This window comes from Lampris incognitus, chromosome 21 (genome assembly GCF_029633865.1).
Source record: "Lampris incognitus isolate fLamInc1 chromosome 21, fLamInc1.hap2, whole genome shotgun sequence".
In the NCBI taxonomy this organism is placed as follows: domain Eukaryota; kingdom Metazoa; phylum Chordata; class Actinopteri; order Lampriformes; family Lampridae; genus Lampris; species Lampris incognitus.
Window position 1 is genome coordinate 18,525,728 of NC_079231.1, and position 16,407 is coordinate 18,542,134.

At 48.4% G+C, this 16,407-nt stretch overlaps 1 protein-coding gene across 1 annotated transcript in view; it reads right to left on the reverse strand.

The window, feature by feature from the left end:
* Positions 1-16,407, reverse strand: part of il1rapl1b (interleukin 1 receptor accessory protein-like 1b) — a 351,976-nt gene that overhangs the window by 9,157 nt on the left and 326,412 nt on the right. The window contains exons 8-9 of the mRNA XM_056301353.1: positions 8,060-8,206; positions 223-393 (exon numbers count right to left, since the gene is read on the reverse strand). Coding sequence (XP_056157328.1) covers positions 223-393; positions 8,060-8,206 — 318 coding nt within the window. The remainder of the gene's footprint in view (positions 1-222; positions 394-8,059; positions 8,207-16,407) is intronic.

Below are 16,407 nucleotides of genomic sequence, written 5' to 3' on the forward strand. Positions count from 1 at the left end.
ATGCACATTCGGCCTTAGTTACACCTGGGGGGGGGGTATGGAGGGGGCATCAGTTACACCACAACACAAATGCACGGCAGGAAAACACAAACAGACATACAAAGCATATCACAGACACAACTGATGACGGCAACAACACTAGTTTGACAAGCACTCTACACAAGTTGAGCTCTCCATGAGAGACAGAGACAGAGAGAGAGCGAAAGAGAGAGAGGCGCTTACTTCCTGTGGGGATCAAGTCCCTGTCTGGAATGAAGAGTTTATACCCATAATGCTTCTCCAGGACGTCGGGGAGGATCTCCAGGGCGAAGCGTTCTTCCTCCCTGGTCTCTTGGCTCCACTGGTCTGGGTCCACTTTGGTATAGGACAGGTAAGCATCGTAGTCCTTGTTATCTGCAAGTTGGGGGGGGGGGGGGGCAAAGAGAGAGAGAAAGACAAAGAGAACAAGAGACAGACAGACAGAGAGTGAGTGAGAGAGACAAAGAGAGCAAGAGAAAGAGACCAAGAGTGAGAGCAAGACAAAGAGAGCAAGAGACAAAGAGAGAGACAGAGAGACAAACAGAGAGAGAGAGAGAGAGACCAAGAGAGCGATAAAGAGAGAAAGACAGCAAGAGAGAGACAGACAGACATCGTGTCAGAGTTTTTGTTTCCCATAAGGCATAGGTAATAAATAGTTTGAAGAGTTTCTGCAAAGTTCCAATTCACCCTCCAGGCCAGACATCCTTTTGTCCTCCCTTAATGTCTGCTGTGAAGAACACGGAGACGGATGAAGCCTTGGCCTGAACATGGTGAGGTGGGATAAGCATGTCTTTCAAACTGGACTCGACACTGGACTCTCACGCTCAGCTCTCTGCACTGGCTTCTAGTGTCTCACGGAATACACGCTGAAATACCGCTGCCCATCTACAAACGTCTCAGTGGTTTAGCACCAAAGTACACCTCAGACTTGCTTTTACCGCCTGAACCCTCTTAACCGCTCAGGTCATCTGGGAAAGGTCTGCGAAGTAAGCCCCGAGTTACACCAAAACATGGTGAGGCAGAACTCAGTTATTATGCGACACATGGAACAAACCTCCACAAGATGTCAGACCGAAACCTAAAATAAGACCCCGGTAACTGAATGACTCCTCAGCCTACTGAGCGCTGCACCTTCACCCTTACTCACTTTGCACTTTGACCCATTTTAATCTTTTCATGCTATTTGATTCTGATTTCTCTACTTTCTATTTCTTTGCCACTTTAATTCTGTCATTTTTTTTGGGATTTCTCCCCAATTGTACCCGGCCAATTACCCCACTCTTCCGAGCCGTCCCAGTCGCTGCTCCACCCCCTCTGCTGATCCGGGGAGGGCTGCAGACTACCACGTCTACTCCAATACACGTGGAGTCACCAGCCGCTTCTTTTCACCTGACAGTGAGGAGCTTCATCAGGGGGATGCAGCGCATGGGAGGACCATGCTATCCCCTCCCCCCCTGACCAGAGGAGGCACTAGTGCACCGACTAGGGCACATACTCACATCTAGCTTCCCACCCACAGACACGGCCAATTGTGTCGGTAGGGACGCCTGACCAAGCCGGAGGTAACACGGGGATTCGAACCGGCGATGCCCATGTTGGTAGGCAACGGAATAGACCACTACACTACCTGGATGCCCTGCAATTCTGCCATTTTACTCTGTATTTCTCATGTAATATATTTATGGCTTTTGAAAAGTACTTGGGATTTGTGTTTGTGCATGGAATGTGCTGTTGATAGAGGGTGGCCTTGCCTTGTTCTTACAAAGTGTTCCTTGTGTAACGTGCAATTTAAGGTCGTTTCTTTTTTCCTCCCCATGTTGTTCAAACCCAGAGCTGTGCCCAGCACTCTCACTATCTTTTGTTTTTCCTTCCGGCGAACAATGCCGTTCATTACTCACCCCATCTCTCCATCATAGCCGCCTCCATCCCACTGACCTCTCTGGCTGATTTACTGCTTTTAATTATGGCTACAACCTTAATGGCAACCCCCCCCCCCCAAATCACTACCGGGCAAACCACTTGATCTACCACATCTGAAACGAATCCGGTGTCCGCCAGCCTGACGCCACCTGCCATGGGCAAAACACATGGGGACGGCACACCTATGACAGACTTGACTGATGACGGTTTTCAGAGAGTACAGGGTGAGGGCTCTCATCTCGAGTAAGATCAATTATCAACGTTTCCCACCCAAGCTGGCAAACATTTCAAAGAGGTGAGGGTGGAAAAGAGAAAAACGGGAACTTGGAAAGGGTTTGTATACGCAATGCAACATACAGTGCATGATGCATCCCATTCAACATTGGCTCTTGGGACAATTGCATGGTACATGATCGCCCCGTTTCAGAGGGGCCGACCACAGCGTGAGCGAGAGAGAGAGAGAGAGAGAGAGAGAGAGAGAGAGAGAGAGAGAGAGAGAGAGAGAGAGACAGACAGAGGGAGAGAGAGAGAGAGAAAGAGAGGGACAGAGTGAGTGAGTGGGGGAAGAGAGAGAGAGAGAGAGAGAGAGAGAGAGAGACAGAGGGAGAGAGTGAGTGAGTGGGGGGAGAGAAAGAGAGAGAGAGAGAGAGAGAGTTGGGGTCAGGACATGGGCCTTCCGAGGATCAATCTCCGGGACAGCATCTTATTTTATCTACCCCTTTAATATGCTCTCCATTTTACATTCCGATCTCTCTCGCCTGTCTCTCTCCAGACACCACCATGAGACCTGTCATCAAGATTCATCATTTTCCACGAGGGTAATCTTGATATCTGGCAACCGCTTCATGGCACGATTCATTGTCTTTACATCATGACACCACGCAATTAATCTGATGCATTCTGTAACACACAGATTATGCTACAAAACGGGGGAGATGTCAGAATAATTGAAATGTAAACTCATCATCATCTCGCCGTTTAACCAACTCGAAGGCTCATATTCCACCTAATAGTGATATAAATCTACCCCCCCCTCCCCCCACAAGGATACGTCTCCTTCACAAGAAGAACTGTGTGGGCGGGTAGATAGATATTCTAGTGCAGCTGATTCACTTGTCTGTGGAACAAGTGAGGATGAGAGAGAGAGAGAGAGAGAGAGAGAGAGAGAGAGAGAGAGATATTGACCCTTCTCCCACATCTTGCGGAGTCGTCGCTCCCTCCTCCGTCGAGGGCCGCTACATAAGGAGCACAACACGCCTCTGGAATCACATCCACCCTCTACCTTATCAACATGCATGCATGCATGCATGCACACGCACGCACGCACGCACGCACACACACACACACACACACACACACACACACACACACACACACACACACACACACACACACACAGAGCAAGTCGTCCAGAGGGAGCAGCTTGACTGGAACACACTGCAGCGGGAGTGGAATATGCAATGTGCAGTTATCTTCAGTGAACTTTTGAACTTTCCGCCGAGAGCCAAAGCTCCGCCGTACCGCGGAGCTCCATTTGGTTTCCATGGCGTGCAGATCGGCGGGTTAACATGCATACTCGAATCCGAAGATACGCACAGCAACGGGTAGACGGCTCACGAGCACCCTGACCTATCCTCGTATAAACGAGGTTGTGTTTGGCGTCTCGATGTTCGACGTGCCTCAGATTTGAATAGAGATTCTCCTCCAGACTGCAAGAGGCGCCGTCCCGGCCGTTTCAGTTAGTGTCTCAATCCCAACTTTTGTACTTAAACTGAGCAATTCCACCGAATAAATAAACAAACCAACAAATAAATAAATAAAGTGCCTCGTCTTGTGGATGCGAGGTCAATTTCTCTCTTTCCCCCCCAAAAAATTTAAGAAGTGGGTCACCAACATACTTAACAAGAAGGCTATATCACGTTGCTGCAAACGAGGGGGGGGGGGATGATATTGAATGTGCAACATCTAAAAACCTAGGAGAACCTCATATCTGCAATCTGGCAGAGCTTGACGAAGTCTTTTTTATTTATTTTTTTGCGGCGGAGCGCCGATGAGTTCCCACCCACTTGACAAGCTCTCGGCTCTTGTCATCATGACGGGTGTTATTGACTCCACCGACGCCCCGTACGTTGTTACAACCGAGAGGTCTTTAACTAAAAGGGCGCTAATGACTAGCTGCTGACAGTCCATCGTCTGCTTACATAAATCTCACTATTTATGCGGAAGGCAAAATGGAGCAGAGGCAGCCGGGTAGTCGGTTCGGTTTCTCGGGTGGACGCGGTGGGGAAAAAAAAATCCTTTGATTTGTGTAGACGACGTCACAAGTATGAGGGAGGAGAAACACTTATAGTGCCAGAAGCTGTGGTTTAATGTTTAATGGCATTATTGAGGAATAAAACACGTGTGCTGCCATGTCTTGCATGGAGTTACCTCTATCTCGCTCTCTCTCTGTGCATCTCTCTCTCTGTGTAGCTCTCTCTCTGTGCATCTCTCTCTCTGTGTAGCTCTCTCTCTGTATCTCTCTCTCTCTCTGTGCATCTCTCTCTGTGTAGCTCTCTCTCTGTATCTCTCTCTCTCTCTGTGTATCTCTCTCTCTATGTAGCTCTCTGTATCTCTCTCTCTCTTTGTGTATCTCTCTCTCTATCTCTCTATGTAGCTCTCTGTATCGCTCTCTCTCTCTCTCTCTCGCTCTCTCTCTGTGCATCTCTCTCTCTGTGTAGCTCTCTCTCTGTATCTCTCTCTCTCTCTCTGTATCTCTCTGTATCTCTCTCTGTGTGTAGCTCTCTCTGTATCGCTCTCTCTCTTTCTGTATCTCGCTCTCTCAATTCAATTCAATTCAATTTCATCCAAGTCAGTGATGCTTTATTGGCATGACTGCATTCACTACCATGTTGCCAAAGCAGGTGACAGTGTAATAGGTTAACAGAGTAACAATAATAAAAAATAAATAAATGGAAAAAGGAATAGATAGAACTGGTAGAAATATAGAATAGTATTTGCACAGTAACTGACAGTAATTAGAACAATAATCTGTGTGTGTGTGTGTGTGTCTCTGTCGCTCTCTGTGTCTGTCTCTCTCTGTGTGTGCATGTGTGTGTCTCCCCGTGTCTGTGTGTGTGTCTCTCTCTCTCTGTCTCTCGCTCTCTCTGGTTGCAGCAGTTACCATAGAGATGAGATCTCAGCGAATCTCTCCTGATGTTTTTTCCCCTCCATTCAACAGAGGACAAAGTCCAGGTGTCACTCTTTCCTGCTTATTGATGTGCGTGTGTGTGTGTGTATACATGTTTAGCTATCCTTGTGTGGACCAAATGTCCACACAAGGATAGCAAAACCCGACAGCACCAACCTTGTGTGGAAATTTCAGAGGTCCTCACAAGGAAAAGGGTCTATTTTAGGGTTAGGACTTGGTTTTAGGGTTACGGTTAGAATTAGGGTTAGGGTTAGGCGTGTAGTTTGCGTGGTTCAGGTTAAGGAAATGAAGTTTGCGTGGTTCAGGTTAAGGAAATGAAGGGCTAGGTTAAGGGCTAGGAAATTAATGTAGTAAGTGAGGGGTCCACACAAGGATATTGAAACACAACTGTGAGTGTGTGTGTGTGTGTGTGTGTGTGTGTGTGTGTGTGTGTGTGTATGAATAAAAGTGACTGAGTGAGTTTGTATGTGTATGTGAGTGGGCATGCTTTGGGTACATGCAAATATTTGTGCCTGCATGGTTGAGTGTTTGCATGTGTATGTATTTTGGTATGAAAGCGAGCTTGGGTGTGTGTGTGTGTGCATGTGAGAAAGAGAGCGAGGGAGCATGTGTGTTTGTGTGTGTGTGTGTGCGTGCGTGCGTGTGTGCGTGCGTGTGTCAGCCGTGGTGTTGGAGTGATCTAATCGACCGCGGCATGGAGGAAAGTGCCAGGGGTCTCCTGAGAACTCCAGAGGCAACCTGGTGTGTCTTATTGAACCTGATCCCCTTATACCCAAGAACAAATTGAAAATCTGTTTCTCTCTCCAAGCACTCACTCGGGTGGCACAATTAAAGGAGACAATTGCTGTTTGGCATTAAGTTCAAGGCCTGACATTTTTTCCTCCACCCTTTTTCAACACAACTGCCTCTGGGCCATTTATTATGGCAGGGCTCCACTTTCCAGGGGGCCTAAAGCCCAACACAGCCAGGAGTAATGACTTTCATTGAAATGTCTGATGTCGCAGCCATCAGAGTTAAACAGGGCTGGGAGCAGGCGGGCTTGGGATGAGCAGAGTGGAATACAGTATGTCCCTTACTTTTTAACGCTCACAACTCTCTCTCTCTCTCTCTCTCTCTGTTTCCATCTCATTCTACCAAAACACTGTCCCCTGGCCTCCCCAAACTAATCTCTCTCCCCTGAATCCATTCCAGCCCGGGTGCTTAAGAGACTCATTACAGGGATCAAATTAAAATTTGGTTCTTGTCTCGGTTTGATGCATCAATTAGCCCGGGACTCAGCCACCCGGCCCAGTCACATTTTGTTTCTATCTGAGACGGGGCTCCGGAGAAACTGTTTTTTTTTCTTTTTCTTTTTTCTACTTGTCTGGCTACACGACTGCGTTTTCATTTGCTTTCCCGAGAGACTTGGACAGCTCATCATCTACCTCATCATCACATGGTGTGCTTACAGACACACAATACCGCAAACACAGACAAACATCTACTGTACCCACAGCCCTTTAAGACTTACGAAGAATGTGGAAACAAGGTCGAGAAGACAACAAATTGATCCAGTGGAGCTGATGATGAATTGTTACCGTAATCTCATCTCATCATCAGCCGCTTCTCCGGGGTCGGGTCACGGTGGCAGCAAAATAAGTAGGGCACTCCAGACGTCCCTCTCCCCAGCAACGTCCTCCAGCTCCTTCTGGGGGATCCCAAGACGTTCCCAGGCCATACTGGACATGTAGTCCCTCCAGCGAGTTCTGGGTCTACCCCGGGGTCTCCTCCCAGTTGGACATGCCCGGAAAACCTCCAAAAGAAGGCGCCCAGGAGGCATCCTGATCAGATGCCGGAACCACCTCAACTGGCTCCTTTCGACGTGAAGGAGCAGCAGCGCTACTCCGAGCTCCCTCCGGATGTCCGAGCTCCTCACCCTATCTGTAAGGCTGAGCCCAGACACCCTACGGAGGAAACTAATTTCAGCCGCTTATATCCACGATCCCACCCTTTCAGTCACTACCCAAAGCTCATGACCATAGGTGAGGATTGGAACGAAGATTGACTGGTAAATTGAGAGCTTTGCCTTCCGGCTCAGCTCCCTCTTCACCACAATGGTCCGGTACAACATCCGCATTACTGCTGATGCTGCACCAACCCGCCTGTTAATCTCCCGCTCCATCCTACCCTCACTCGTGAACAAGGCCCCCGAGATACTTGAACTCCTTCACTTGAGGCAACAACTCATCCCCAACCCAGAGGGAGAAAGCCACCATTTTTCGGTAGAGAACCATGACCTCAGACCTGGAGGTGCTGACTCTCATCCCGGCCATCTCACACTCAGCTGTAAACTGCCCCCAGTGTGTGCTGGAGGTTGCGTTTTGATGAAGCCAACAAAACCACATCATCTGTGAAGAGCAGAGATCCAATTCTCAGGTTCCTGAAACAGACACACTCCTCACCTTGGCTGTGCCTTGAGATCCTGTCCATGAATATCACAAACAGAACCGCAGACAAGGGACAACCTTGGCGGAGTCCGACACCCACTGAAAACGTGTTTGACTTTGTGCTGATAATGCAGACACAGCTCTCACTTTCGTTATACAAGGGCTGGATTTTATTATTGTTACCGTAATGCACACCGAAATTAAGCGTCAACCACATATGCAGGGGGAGGAATTGGGAGAACAAAATCAACTTTTGAATTAAATTGGAGCAGTTGGGACAAACCCAACAAAATTCTAAATTTGACTACAAAATTTGAATGCAATTCAATTTGCACCTTGCAATACAGACCCATCATTGACACATAGGGAGACAAATCTGGAAGAGTTTTGTAAATTCAGTAAATTCATCTGCATCCCACCATTTCAAGGGACATTATGTTAGTAGCTGGAACACAAGGTGAAGCTCATCTTTTACATCAGGTCATTTTATCGGATCATATCTTACCTCCGTCCACGTCCTCACTGCCAAAGTGGTTCCTATAGAAGAGCATGAGCTCGATCCGGTAGCACTTGTAGAGGGTCACCAGGCAGATTAGCAGCAGCAAGATGGCTCCCAGACCCCCCGCCAGCTCCACCGTGTACATTAACTCCGCTAAAGAACAGAGACGGGGGAAGTGAGAGAGGGTGGGGAGAGAGTGGGGGGGGGGGAGTGAGGGGGAGAGACAGAGAGCGAGAGACAGAGAGGGGGGAGAGAGAGAGCGAGAGAAAGCGAGAGAGAGGAGGTGGTGCTTACTATATCAATATTGTGCAACCATTAAGGGTCGTTTTTACATCAAAATGGTGAACCAAGTCGACTTTTTTTTCAAACACAACTCAGAATTCTCTCATATTTACCGGACTGCCTGTGTGACAAATCACAACCATCTGACGCATTAAGCTGAAGCACACTATAGAAAATTGACAAGTGCAGGTTTTAATGTCGGTCAGCGGTAGATAGGAACGTCTTAATCAAAGCACATTTACACTGTTTTTTAAAGGCAACGGGCAGTATGTTGCACTTTCTACTCTACAACATGAAACAGTGGATTCATGTCGAGTTTCGACCCTTTATCAATCAAACATTCACAAAATAAAAGATAAAAAAGAAATATGTGGGACCAGCATCCCCGCGGCCCTGAGAGTAGGATAAGCGGTTCGGCTAATGGATGGACACTGGTATTTATCTCATTCTGATTGTGCGATGTCGTCCACACTATTTGCCACCGTAGAAGTCCTTCGACTTTCTTTTTTTCACTATTTTTGTCAGCAGAGAATAAAAAGTGGAACTGAAAGAGTGCACTCAGTAGAGTGCAGATCTCCACCAGGCGTATCTCCTCTTCTCCACTGCTTGGATGAGGCGACAAACCAGTCGAGGAGTTAGCACTCAATTGCAGGGTAAAACCGGTTTTATAAAGGTTTTGAATCACACAACTGCAAGAGGTCCTTGATCATATGGTCATAACTGCACAGGAATTAGGCTGACAGGCCCAGTCGTATGGAGATCAGCAGCAGATAGATTACACACACGGACAGAAAAAACAGTGTTTTACCTGCCATTATAAAACGTTTTTTTGGATTCCCCCCCTTTCTTCCCAATTGTATCCGGCCAATTACCCCACTCTTCCGAGCCGTCCCGGTCGCTGCTCCACTGCCGATCCGGGGAGGGCTGCAGACTACCACATACCTCCTCCAATACATGTGGAGCGGCTTCCCACCTGCAGACATGGCCAATTGTGTCTGTAGAGATGCCCGACCAAGCCAGAGGTAACGTGGGGATTCGAACCAGCGATCCCTGTGTTGGTAGCCAACGGAATAGACCGCCACACCACCCGGACGTCCAATAAGACCATTACACAGCACCCAACTCAATTGAAGGGGAAATATGGGGGAAAAAAAAGGTTGTTAATATGCAGATCTTAAGCTAAAAAAAATCTAGCTAATAAAATGTTTTGCCTGTCAGTCTGTGGATGTGCAGCCTCCGAGCTGGACCCTCGCACGAAAGCTACCACGTCTACTACGAACTTGCACATTCCAAAAAGAAAAGGTCTGATATGCGACCATTTTGGTCTAACCCTTATCCTGTCTTTATTTTCGTAATATAACAAAGCTGGGTAAACAGTTTACCATTGCGCGTGCGTGACTCACATCTTCCGTTAACTCAGATTGGGCAGCAAAAGGAATAGGCAACACTTCCTGTTTTGACTGCAACCTAGAGGAAGTTGTTCCTTTATAACTTAACACATTTTTTTGGATTATCACATTTTTTAAAATAATTTTTGTTCACGTCGCTGCCTGATCTGAGTCAATTGTGCACATGCATGTGCACTATTCTGTTAGGGGCCCTACCTTCTGTTCTGTTAGGGGCCCTACACTCTGTTCTGTTAGGGGCCCTACTTTCTGTTCTGTTAGGGGCCCTACACTCTGTTCTGTTACAGCCCCTACTCTGTTCTGTTAGGGCTCCTACACGCTATTCTGTTAAGGGCCCTACCCTCTGTTCTGTTAGGACCCCTACACTCTCTCTGTTAGGGCCCCTACTCTGTTCTGTTAGGGCCCCTACCCTCTGTTCTGTTAGGACCCCTACCCTCTGTTCTGTTAGGACCCCTACCCTCTGTTCTGTTAGGACCCATACACTCTGTTCTGTTAGGACCCCTACCCTCTGTTCTGTTAGGGGCCCTACCCTCTGTTCTGTTAGGGGCCCTACACTCTGCTCTTTTAGGGCCCCTTCCCAGTGTTGCTTAACTGTTTTTATTTTTTTTTTTATCATTTTCTATCACTTTTTTGTCTTGTGAAGGATTTTGTAACTTTGTTTTGAAAAGTGCTATATGAATAAAGTTATTAAAACAGATCTCGTTCTAGTTACACGTCTCGTGACTGCATTTATCCAAATCTACTGTACCTTCCAGTGCCTCGTCTCACTCCATCTTTTGTGTTTGGCTGCTCCTGTGACTGTAGTCACTGAAGTCTACCGCACTTGCACAGTGTAATGTTTCAATTCATGCTGTTACGCTGTCGTCAAAAAGACATGCATGTTAGGGTTAATACTCCTGTAGGGTTAATACTCCTGAGCAAGGCAATGAAAGAAGAACTGGAATTGGTCCCAGGGTGCTGCAGCTGCCCACTGCTCCTATACAATAGGATGGGTTAAATGCAGAGAACACATTTCGTCGTAACCTACAATGACAAGATAAAATGGCTTTCTTCTTCTTTCTTATGTGAAGGCCTTCAAGACCTTCACACGAGGCCCTTTAAATCCTCAGATGGAAAACATTAAGAGAAGATTCGGTCTGATCCAACAGATCTGTTTGTCTGTGTTGTCATATTGTGTGTTGGATCATCTTGTATTGCCGCGTTATGCTGCAAGTGCAGTTGGCTTTTCAGTGGTTTTGTGGCAAAAGAAATATTTAACCAATCAGATTTTTTTTTTGATGCATCAGAAGAAAAATCTAACCAATCAGTTTTGTTTTTGGTGTGTGTGTGTGTGTGTGTGTGTGTGTGTGTGTGTGTGTGTGCATGTGTTGGCGGAAAAATTCAATCAAGCTGAATCTTTTTCTTTGGCGTTTCTGTGGGAAGTATCTAGATCGCATCTCTGGCTTGACCAGATGATAAAAAAAAATCCCATGTGAACATGTTAAACAGAAGTCATTTTCCAAATTTACCCCAACGGACCCTTACTGACATCTGGAGAGAAGATCCGTGACGTGTGTGTCTGTTGTGCGAGCCGCTGCAGGGTCATGAGATGAGCCAGAGCTGCTGGCCATTAGCACCGAACCACTTGCTCTTCACCGGAACAAAGTGCTCCACCCCCCCCTGCCATCCCTCAACGCCGTAGCCCGACATACGCTCATGGGAAGCCATCAGCGGTGGGGGTGTGGATGGCGCTGAATGCTAAACTCGTTACTTCACTGGGCTTTGGTGTCGCTACTTCACTTTCTTTTACACGGCGGTACTTAAAATCTGAATTCCGGGGTTTTTCTCCATTAATTAATAGTTATTTCTTCCACCTGGACCATGGAGTCAGGTTACAAAATACTAATTGGGGAGTCCGGGTAGCGTAGCGGTTTATTCCGTTGCCTACCAACACTGGGATTGCTGGTTCGAATCCCTGTATTACCTCCGGCTTGATCAGGCGTTCCTAGACAATTGGCCGCGCCTGTTTGAGGGGAGGAGGGCGAACTGGGAGGAATAGCGGGATCTTCCCACGCGCTACGTCCCCCTGGCGAAAGTCCTCACTGTCAGGAATCAGAAACACTGGCGTTTCATTTCATGTCGTTTGCTCCAGCCCACAGCAGTGCCACACGAAGACAAAAACATATCTAAACATATCTGAAACCTACAAGAACACATATATCAACCTCCAAAAAAAAAAATCACTGTCCAGGAGAACGAACACCAGGATGGCTGTCGGAACTGCTGGTCTGCGTGGGCTAGCAGTTAGCTTAGCCTGCCCCGCTTCCGCGTCCTGTCAGACCACCCTCGGTGTTTCCTCTTCGGGCGCAGCTCCGGTCAGGGCCGTGGTCCCTGGGCCCACAGGATGCAGCAGACCAAGCTCTCTCAGCCAACCCAGCGCCAGCTCTCCCAGCCATCAAACGAAGACACAAACTTGGATAAAGACACTGCATGGATGGTACTGGGTGAGACCACTGGAAATGTGAATACGCGCTGCCATCACGTCATGTCAGGTGAAAAGAAGCGGCTGGCGACCCCACGTGTACTGGAGGAGGCATGTGGTAGTCTGCAGCCCCTCCCGGCTCGGCAGAGGGGGTGGAGCAGCGACCGGGACAGCTCAGGTAATTGGCCAAGTACAGTTGGGGGGGAAAATCAAAAAAACCAAAACAAAAAAAAACTAACCGGTATGTTTATCATGGGCGGCGATACTCTCCATAACTGCAGCTGAAAGTTTTGACCAGGTAGGATGAACACTGGTGCAGCGGCAACCAAGTTCCTACTCAAACAGGAAATGGGAGTGATGACGATGTGGAGGCTGATAATCTACCAATTCCGCAATCAATACTACAGTAGAAGAGTGTTCCCATGTAGTTGGATGTAGTTTGTACTACATGACATTATCTGCTGAGGTCATTTTCACAAGGGTGGGAACTGTTTACTGCTGAGCTGACGGCACACAAGCCACAATGGCTGCTGCATCTTGTTTGTCGTCGTCACTGCCGGGGGGGAGGGAGAGATCGCAGAAACCAGGGATTTCAGCTTTAAAAGTTAAAAAAAGAAATGGGATTTGGGAAAAATTGAGAATCAATCAAATAGGAAAACATCCGGCCAAGACCGGCACTGAACTAATGTGAAGAGGGATGAAAGGACGACTTGACGCCACAGAGCAAAGAACAAAAACCATTAGACTCCGCGGTCTGGTGACTCGCCTTGAAAGTCGAGTCAATCCGGACTCTTTTTCATCCGTTCCTACAGCGTTTTCCTCAGTCTGTCACACCGTCTCTCGCAGCCCAACACTTCCTGCTGGCTGTGGCCTACAAAATCTGGGTGGTCAGCCTTCATTGGCTGACTAATGGACAACAGTGAAAAGCTGGACTTAATGCATCATTGCATCCACCCGCATGAGCGTGCGCACACACACACACACACACACACACACACACACACACACACACACACACACACACACACACACACACACACACACACAAACACACACACGCACACAAAACTGGCGAGCGTCACCATCCATCAAAGGCACATATTTAACCTCGTTTGAGTGTGCGATGCCCATCCCACTGCAGCGGCCATCAAGCTGACAGCTCTCATGATAAAGGATGATATCCTCAAAAGCTAACGAGTATGGCCCGCGCCGCTTCATCACGCCTGTCCAGGCTCGACCTTCAGCCGCGCCAGCCGGCAGACGCGTGCGCACGAACGCCGACATGGGCGCAAAACGAAAACGGGCACACAAAACACACGCGTGCGTCTCATCCTCCCGTCTCCTCCTCTTCTCCCGAGCTCCTCTCCTCTCTGCTTTTACCTGCTCTCTTCCTGGAGTGATTATCGTCCCAATATAGCCTTTGCTAATTTGGGAATGAAAGTGTGGCTAACTAGCAATTTGAGGGGCTGTACAAGCAACCTCTTCTCTCTCTCTCACACACATCCTCTCTCTTTCTCTCTACTCTCTTCCCTTCTTCTTTGCTCCTCCATCCCCTCCTACTCTCCTCGAACGCCGGCGCCGCAGGCGTCTCAGATTAAAGCAAACGAGGCCGATTCTTCTCCGCCCGTTGCCAGTGTGCTAACAGTGTTTCTCTGGGACAGATCAAGACGAATGAGGCACTGGAGACGAGGAGACTGGGACAGTCGCCAATGGGACGACAGACTCTGATGGAGACACGCCAATACCTTTCTCACTTTCTGTATCTCTCTGTTGTTGTTTTTTCAGGAAGTGGGACGGAGTGAGACGGGTACACAGAGAAATAGACAGGGAACTACTCTTGGTGATAAAGAAGACAGCGAAGAAGAAAACTGCCAAAGCGGTGAGCACTTTGTGTGAGTGTGTGTGTGTGAGTGTGTTGTTATAAAGTCAAATGATGGCGTCCGGGTAGCGGTCTATTCCATTGTCTACCAACACAGTGATTGCTGGTTCGAATCCCCATGTTACCTCCGGCTTGGTCGGGCGTCCCTACAGACACAATTGGCCGTGTCTGCAGGTGGGAAGCCGGATGTGGGTGTGTGTCCTGGTCGCTGCACTAGCGCCTCCTCTGGTCGGTCGGGGCGCCTGTTTGGGGGGGGGGGGATAGCGTGATCCTCCCACGCGCTACGTCCCCCTGGTGAAACTCCTCACTGTCAGGTGAAAAGAAGCGGCTGGTGACTCCACATGTATTAGAGGAAGCATGTGGTAGTCTGAAACCCTCCCCTGCTCAGCAGAGGGGGTGGAACAGCAGCCGGGACGGCTCGGAAGAGTGGGGTAGCTGGCCAAAGTAAAAAAAAAACAAAAAACAAAAAAACAGAAGAGAAGGTCAAACGATGTGTGTAGGTTAGAGAAACAGTGTTTCCTTTGACTAGTGTGCAGAACTTAAACAAACAAAGCTTTGAAAAATTGATCCGAAGTTCAACGAGGATAACCCGTAGTGGTGCGATAACCACTACTCAATGCCCCCCTCTCCGGCTCCCAAAGTTCAAGACTTGAGTGCTGTAAGCTTACGCGTTCTCGAAAAACCTTTTCTGCCACGTCTGCCTCTTTTCTGCACTCTCTCTGCTGGCGTGCCCCTGGCAGCTTGTACTGAATCCAACACCCTGGTGTTTGCATACAAGGCCGCCAAGAAATCTACATCCCTGTGCCCCTGAGGCCGCCACACACCAGCCAGTGCTCCGCCTGTTGCCCCCTACCGGCCGTTTGGCTTTCCCCATTTCTGTATTGGGCGGATCATTACTCCCCCCCAGCCTCTTTATCTCTTCTCCCCGGACTCCCCGATAATTGAATGACCATCACACTGCGGTGAGTACAGCCCGGTCATGTCCCATCTCAAGTAGCAGGCTGAAAACTCATTTTGTCAAGAAGTTCCTCAACCTCACCTCCTGTCACCCTCAGTCAGATGGTATTGCCTCTGCCTTCCTACACCTTATTGTCCATCCATTCCCCAAGCCGCTTATCCCAATTGGGGTCACAGGATGCTGGAGCCTATCCCAGCAGTCATTGGGCAGCAGGCAGGAGACACCCTGGACAGGCCGCCAGTCCATCACAGGGCTGACACATTCGCACCTAGAGACAATTTAGTACGGCCGATTCACCTGACCTACATGTGTTTGGACTGTGAGAGGAAAGTGGAGCACCCGGAGGAAACCCACGCAGACACGAGGAGAACGTGCACACTCCACACAGAGGATGACCTGAGATGACCCCCAAGGTTGGACAACCCTGGGGTTCGAACCCAGGACCTTCTTGCTGTGAGGCAACTGCACTAACCACTGTTCCACCGTGCCGCCCTACACCATACTGTGAAAAACAAAAATTCCTTCTCTCTTTATTCTGTTTTGTTCCCAAGCACCAAAGGCCAGACCTTTGCACATCTTGTTTTTGTTTGCTTTGCAGTCTAGGAACTCATTCCACACTGGTTCGACTCTTATTTCAAGACAATTTGGGTTCATGGTTCAGTTCAAAGCCTCCGATATGGATATGAAACACTGCCTCTATCGAACCCAACAGTTTGAACTTGATACATAAAAGAGTGCACATATTACCATGTCACTATCTCATCTTTCTGCATCTCCTTCACTTAAAAACAAACGCACCGCAAACAAAATAAAGTCAGCATCAAAAAGCTGAGGTCTGTCTCACATCTGCTTTCCGTCTGTGTCACAGACGCTTCCTGGTCTTCTGTGATTTGCCTCCGTGCGCCATGCATTGGGAGTCACAATTTGCCACCTCAAACAGAATAAATTACCCTCACCTTGTACTGCCATCACTGAAGTAAAGGCGCTGGTCCAATCTGCCATAAATCAAGGGAGCGCGGAGCCATCTTGGATGAGCACCCTGAATGTGATGACGGAGCCTGACTGGGCCTCTGTTAATAACTGATTACGGACAGCGCATGGTGCCAGAGGACACAATACAGAAAACACTTCTCAAAAGGAACGCCGCGTGATGGTGGAGAGACGCCGGATGCCAGAAACCTGGGGTCTTAGATCACAGTAAAAAAAAAAAAAAAGGGGGGGGGACCACTACGTGGCTGGTGAGACCAGAGCTGAGCGATTTACAATCGATTAGTCTGAAAACTACTTTGTCTGCTTTTCCATCTGCAGCCATGGCCGGCACGGTGACGTTAGCATGCATGCCTAAAAGCACTCTGAGGCTTCTGTTAC